Below are 7,277 nucleotides of genomic sequence, written 5' to 3' on the forward strand. Positions count from 1 at the left end.
AAGGTTGCTTTGTATACTAGTATCAGTTAGAAATAAGTAGCGCTTTACAAATGTACTAGTACTCAGTAAATTCACACTAGAATGGCAACTTGGATTAAGAAAGTCTTATGTCTTTCTGATTGGCTGAAGGTTGCTGATCACAAGGATAAAGCCTACGGTCGGGGTGTGGATTCTTTAATCAAGTGTTTAAAATTATTGTTTGAAAGCAAGTCAGGACCCACAGGGATCACATGTGGGGTATGGTACCAAATGGGAGTCCTACAAGACAGAAATGCTACTCCACAAAATCTTATGTAATCCCTTCTCCACCAATCATCGTTCATCTCCCACATCGTATATTTCTTGGCTCATCTCTATATAAATTGATCAAGACTTCCATGGCTTCACTCTAATCATTCATTTTTCTGAAGATCAAATAGATATTAGGAGATGGGTGACTCTTCGGCTTCATACATACACATGGTAATAGGCATATAGAGAACCATGTGTGAGTATTATTCATTTTACATGTTGATCATGAAAAAATTGTTGACTATTGTAGGTACAACATCTTATAGAAAAATGTCTGATCTTCGGCATGACCAAAGAAGAGTGCATGGAAGCCCTTTGTAAACATGCAAATATAAAACCGGTAATCACCTCAACGGGTTAGTTCCACATCATCTCTCCTCCTAGATACCATATAACTTACACAAGATAGAACGTTAACGTTGTACTATGTTAATGACACAAAAATTGCAAGTATTTGTCCCACCTAAAAGAAACATAACTCATTTTCAGTCTGTTGATAATTTTTGAGGATCATAATTGCAGTGTGGACCGAATTAGAGAAAGAGAACATGGAGTTCTTCGAGGCCTACTGGTCGCAATCTCAGTATTTTAGAAAAGCTGATCAGATTTCAGAACCTGTGACGAATGAACAGATTCAAAAGACGGTGTTTGATCTTAAATCAAAAACTTCAAAACGGAAGGATGATTGAGTAGCATGCATAAATGAAAAACCTATATGACGTAGGCATGTCATATGGTCCCAGGGTGAACCTACAACCGTGGTCTGTGGGTGCATGTATTATATATAGGGTGGGGGATGGGTGATCGATGCACCCAAAATGTAAATGTGTCCTACTATTATGCAAATAAGTCACTTTGTGTCTTTCTATATGTGATGTGTGTTGTTGTCATGTGAAAATTAAAGGCAAACTAAGTACGTACGCAAATGGTCCAGAAATTGTTACACAACAATCGGAATATACAAATAAATAAATAAACTTTTATTGCCTTTGGTCAATAGAAGTGCTTATATGATTATGATGATTTCTGTTGGTGTTTGTTTTTTTAAATTAAAATGTTTATAGACCACATCTGCAACCTTGTGCAGCAGAAGATGTAGACCAAACTTCTGCAAATTATAATAAAAATTCTGTTTGTTTTTTAATATTTTCGGACTGTTGAAATAAACTGAAATCAATAGTTAAAAATAGTTATATACCAAAATTTTATTTACTTTTAATCATATGCAAATTGAATATAAACATAATGATGATATGATTTCTGAAGATATTTATATAAAATAATTAAACATAATACTTGCTAAATAACAATAAATAAATTGTTAATTTAATGAACAACATGTTATTTTTTGTTAAATTTAACAGGACGATTGTTATTTCTTCGGTTAGTTTCAATATATTTGATAATTTTAGTTATTAACTTTATAATTTATTAATATTTGACTATACATAATTTAACACAAAAAAATATTTATATAAAATTTACCAAAACAATTTTAAATTATGTAAAGTATACTTGAATTTCTTATAAAAAATACTTGAATTATTTATAATATCCTTCATAATATTATTAAAATAAAAAAACATGTTGAAAATATAAAACAAATTTATGTTGAATAATATAATTTAAAGTAAGGTGTGAAGTGGTTTGAAGAGTAAAATCCAATATTGCCTCACATAACAGTTTTTAAATCAACAGTTTTTTTTAAAAAGGCAAACAACTACGAAAGGTCAAGTGTTGCACGTGTTATGTGCGGCACAACAAGAAATAGTTAGAAGTGTTTTTTTTTTCTACAAAAAAAAAAAAAAAAAAAAAAAAAACAAACAAACATGCAATCACTTTCGACATTTTTAATGTACTATTAAAGATGTGTTGGTTATAATAGTCCTTGTATATATGGCTGTGCAAGTTGATAGAGACAATGCTTTTGTAAGCAATAATAGTCCTTGCATACATGATTGTGGTGGAGTTGTCTTTGTTGCTTTACTTTGACATATTGTACTATATATAGGTGTTAGTATCTTATATATCCCCTAATCTTAATTGGTGAATGATCAGTTTCATATATAACTTGTTTTTTACATGGATCATACAGTTTTGTATTTTGGATTCCAGTTGATGCTTAGATGATGGTGGAAACCTCACTTATTAGATTTGTAAAAGGGAGAATAACGTGATATATATATATATATATATATATATATATATATATATATATATATATATATATATATAGTAATGTATGCAGTTTATGGGATATGTAGATGAGTTGGAACTTGGAGTCTATCTATCTCCATATTTGTATGTTTACCTTGCCCCAAATTTCTTTGCACCACATTGTTTCTGCAGATGAACAACAAAGAGCAATCTCAGCAACGAAGAAACCAATACAAGAGGCTGCAGCATTCCAAACCTTCGCGTAAAGCAAGAGAGAAATAACGATTGAGCCTAATGTTCAGTGATTGAAAAGTGCAACAAAGGATGAGCATTACAGTTTCTGTGGTAAGAAAGGCCATAATAAGGATGGGTGTTTCAAGAAGATCGGCTACCCGGAGTGGTGGCTAGGTAAAGGCAAGAAGGAGAAAGGAAAATACAAGTCAGCCTTGGCAGATACGACATCAAGCCCTATACCAGGACTCACGAGTGAACAGTACCAGAAGCTTGTTAAACACTTGAACAAGGAAGACAAAATAATGTGGCTAACATGGCTGGTAAAATCGATAAAACTTGTACTTAGATTGTTGACACAGGTGTAACGGAGCACATGACGAGAGATTATAATCTTCTAGAGGGAGATATATATGATGATGGAGAGCCACCGGTCATCATATCCAATGGTGATTAGATTTTATTGAAAAGAAAAGGAAATTATATTTTACCTAATGGAGTCAAGATTGCCAAAGTTGTATATATTCCAAAGTTTAACTGCAATTTATTATCTATTAGTCGAATAACAATGGATCTAAATTGTTATATAATATTTTTCCGGATTTCTTTATTGCACGGGATTTGCAGACGATGAGCTTGATTGGAGCGGGGAAATGTGATAAGGGTCTATATCAGATGGTGTTGTGATATGTCTCCGACTTAACTCCGTCTCCTTGAGGGGTGAAAAAGATAAGCCTGAGAATCACAACAAAGAAAACAAGATTGTTAGAAGTCGTCTGGGAGGTGATCCCGAAACGACGCTCCGATGGTCAAGTTAGTGAATCCCCTTGAGAAAAGGTATCATATGGAGAGTATGAGACTGGGATTTAAGAGTCGATCCCTTCTCTTGGGGGAGAAGGGACCTTTTATACCTGTGGTCAGGGGAACAGATCCCCGATAGTATCTTCTACTTTTTCAGGGATGGAAGGACGAGGCGGCCTTCGATTGGAAGATCGTACCCTGTAGGTGGCTATTTGTTATTGGTGCAGAACTGCCAATTAGCAGATCACCAAGCACTACACCTGCCGCCCTGGGGCAACTGGTACTCATTTTTTTTATCTATAGCGGGAGTTTCACTTTTAAAAGAGGGCCAATCCTGAGGCCAAATCATCGGTGGTAGAATGCGGGGTCTTATGGACAATGGTTTTCTCCCGGCTCTTGTCGGGTAGTGGGTTTTTGATAGGTCGTTCTTTAGTTGACGGCTCCGTTATCCTTGGACGTAACTCCGGGTGAGATATGTCAACAAGTACCCTAGGCTAGTGCATATCAGCGTTTGCTCGGGTAAGCAAGGTCATTCTAGCCTTAGGCGAGTGCACGTGTTCATAAATGGTGGTTTCTACTGCCTATTGACATGACAGAATCGTCTAAGTCGGCGGCTTCATCATTGTAATTGTTCGGGTTTCCCGCATGCATTTAAAACCTTCCTTATCCAATCTGCTTTCCTTTTTTCCTTTGCTTCTTCTTTCCTCAAAGAATGCTTCTTTCTTTTTTGTTTCTTCCACATTTCTTCTTTTTCATTTTTGTTTCCCCTTTGTTACCGGACCATGGCATCTCTGAACATGGGTGTCGCTCCATCTTCCAAAGAGTTTTCTGGGCTGCAGGAGCAATTCGGTTTCCTCCCCAATCATGGAGTTGAGTTTCCACACAAGGATATGTTATCTCTCGACCACTAGAGGGTAAGGTCGGATTTCATATTTCCATCTTCGAGGCAGGGCTCTGGTTGCCAACGACCGACTTTTTTTGACGAGATCATGCGTCACTACGGTTTCACTCTTGACGACCTTACCCCCAACATTGTTAACAAGATAGTTGGCTTTGAGATGTCATGTCGGACTCTAGGTGTGCTTCCTTAACTATGGGCTTTCAAGTACTTTTTCAATTCATCGACTCAATCTGGTATTCACACGTTTTCTCAATGCAGAGGTGTTCATGCTTTCATCGTAAACCAGAAAGCGCCAAAGAAGAATTGGCAGGACAGGTGGCCCTGGGTGAATCGAGATTTAGTCGGTTATGGTTATCCCTGTAGATCCAACTTTTCTGACCGGATTTCTACTCTTTAGGGGGCTAGCGAGCAAGTTTCCAACGCTCTGAAGAGCATCTCTTTCAACGGGGATGACTGGGAGGACCGTATGTTGGCCGTTGTGGGTATAAGTGTAGCTTGGAGGTCTCAAGGAATGATGCCTCAGTTTTTCGTTTTGAAGGATGGTAAGCGCTTCTCCCTTCCTCCCTTTTTGATTTGCTTTCCTTCGGTTGCGTTTGTGTTTCGTAGTGTGGCATGCCCCCCTCCCTTTTCTCTTTTTTTTTGTGTGCTTGATCTTCTTGTTTTGTTGTTAGGTTGTGGGAGGATCAGTCCAGTCGAGATGTTTTTGAGGGGTCATTTTCAAGGTGCCTGCCTTCATCGGGAGGTGTCATTGGTGGAAGGGACCTTCCCCTGCCCCCGATAAGTGATTTCTGCTATATCCCTTATTATATGTGGATTGAATTTGGTTGGTGAAACTCAAACAATGTTTTCTTGTGAATGGTTTTTATTTGGTGAACAACTTTGACAATTTTTGTTATTCGTTTTTTGGTGGCCCTGCATGGCCTTTTTCTAAGCCCGATATCTGGCCGGTAGACAATTTGTTTTCTTTTTTGAAGAAACATAGCTTTGTACTTTTTTGTGGTTTACTTGTGGTTTATTTGGATTGAATCTTGGGGGGTTTATGTTGGCCACCCTGGGGCTGAGTTCTTTCCTGGACCCTGGTCAGTCCCAGAATTGCTATTATGTGTTGTTGTTCCTGTTTAAGTTTGTATTAGGTGAGAGATTGGCAAGAAATTTTCTCTGTTATACGTAGGTTATCCGTTTTGGTTACTGCCCTTTATTTCTCTACCCTTTTTTTTTCCTTTCAGACTTTTATTTGGAGTTTTGGGCTCCTGAGGCCCCTGTCTTCGATTTTGATTATTTAATTCATGTCTGGATTGTCATCATGGGGCTTCGACGCTTAGATATTGTTTTATTGCGAGGCGAGGTTATGATCCTTCATAGCCTCTAGCTATCCCTGCATCCTAATTCCCACCTTCCTTAAACAGAGCGGGATTTTTTTAAGGAACGGTTGTGAGCCTTTGAGGCCTATGATTGTGTTTTTTGCAATGGTTTCATGTAAGTGGTGCGGATGATTAGTCTGTCTTTGTTTTCCATTTGTATGAATGCATGTTTATACGCGTTTGTTTCGAATCAGAGCTTTTCATTGCATACTTTCTAGTGTCTTAGAGACATCTACATCATTAGATAGGTATCAGGGGTAGGATAGTTGATGCTATTCTAGGCTTAGCTCCTGGGCTGGCTTATTAGGGCGTGATTATTCTTTAGGAGTTTGATTACTTGTCCCTTTCCTTGGGTTCCCCTTTCTCCCCCGTTCTATGATTGTTGGTTTGGGCTTTCGGCCTATAAGGCCATCAGAGTGAATTCCTCTTCTTGGTCTTTCTTGGTTTGTGTCCCTTGGCGGCTCGTGTCCACGAGCTCTTCAACGTTCATGCTCGCGCGCGGACCATGATTGACTGTTTTTGGGTTGGTCGTTTTTCGTACGATGATCTTCAATTTTCTCTACTCTCAGGTTTTGGTTGCCTAGTTATCATCCATGGATGAGTTCTTCTTGTTCGGTGTGCGTGTATCGCCCATGTTTCTAGGCTAAGCATTAGTATGGTGATGTAATAGTTAGGGTCAACAATTGTAATCTATTTTGAAGTAATAAAGAGGAATTATTTGAATATTATGTGATTTTATGTGCAATATACTTATTTATAAGATATAATATGTTAAGAATGAAAATAAGCGTAAAAAGTAAAATAATAGATAGACCCAATATCTATAAAGAAAGTTGCAGTGGTCGTAAAACGAATTTCGGAGATATAAAGAACGCCGAAATCCAATTTATAACGAAGAAGTTATGACATGTCGAAGTTTTGTGGCAAAACCAAAACGACACCATGTGACGTAAAAAGTGAGTTTATGAAAAAGTACTTTATAGCCTTAGTGGTCTAAACGAAAGTCGTATTATACGTTGAACCAAGAGCGTGCATAAAAAGAACATCCAAATTTGACTTCGTATGAGAAAGTTATGATTTTTCTAAGATTTGGCACAACAGTATGCAGCCCGAAATTTGAATTTTAGATCAATTGATTTTTAGCCGAAAAAACCTAAACGAGAATCAAAGATCTCAGTAATAGGAGCTCAACGATAAAAATACAGACAATAACAGACATCGGATGGCAAAGTTATGAAAATTTAACAGACTTTAACTGTCCAGGCCTGTTAAAATATAGCTTTAAAAAAGTAAGGTCAAAATTAGCCGACGGAGTCTAAACGAAAGTTGTAGAGTACGTCTCCACCTAGGCATGGATATAAAGAACGTCGAAAATGGAGCTCTTATGCGAAAGTTACAGAATTTAGAAGTTGTAAGAGGTTGTTGCGAGGGTGAGTATGCCTTGCGTAGATGAAGCGTACGCCCCGCGGTCTCGCAGTAGTTGGCTCCGAAACGTCCACGTCACCCCATACGAAGTTCGCTACGTGCCCATCCTA

General features: G+C 37.7%; 1 protein-coding gene and 1 long non-coding RNA gene across 2 annotated transcripts; both read left to right on the forward strand.

The window, feature by feature from the left end:
- Positions 1 to 322: 322 nt before the first annotated feature.
- Positions 323 to 1,359, forward strand: LOC111888967 (uncharacterized). Its single transcript, XM_023885099.3, has 3 exons — positions 323 to 462; positions 542 to 647; positions 814 to 1,359. Exons 1-3 carry the CDS (start codon positions 430 to 432, stop codon positions 978 to 980), a joined length of 306 nt encoding a protein of 101 aa, XP_023740867.1. The 5' UTR covers positions 323 to 429; the 3' UTR covers positions 981 to 1,359.
- A 1,822-nt stretch (positions 1,360 to 3,181) lies between these two features.
- Positions 3,182 to 5,981, forward strand: LOC128128050 (uncharacterized). Its single transcript, XR_008225650.1, has 3 exons — positions 3,182 to 4,557; positions 4,640 to 4,923; positions 5,053 to 5,981. It is a non-coding gene; the product is annotated as an uncharacterized LOC128128050 (long non-coding RNA).
- Positions 5,982 to 7,277: the final 1,296 nt, after the last annotated feature.

Source organism: Lactuca sativa, chromosome 8 (assembly GCF_002870075.4).
Source record: "Lactuca sativa cultivar Salinas chromosome 8, Lsat_Salinas_v11, whole genome shotgun sequence".
Lineage (NCBI taxonomy): Eukaryota > Viridiplantae > Streptophyta > Magnoliopsida > Asterales > Asteraceae > Lactuca > Lactuca sativa.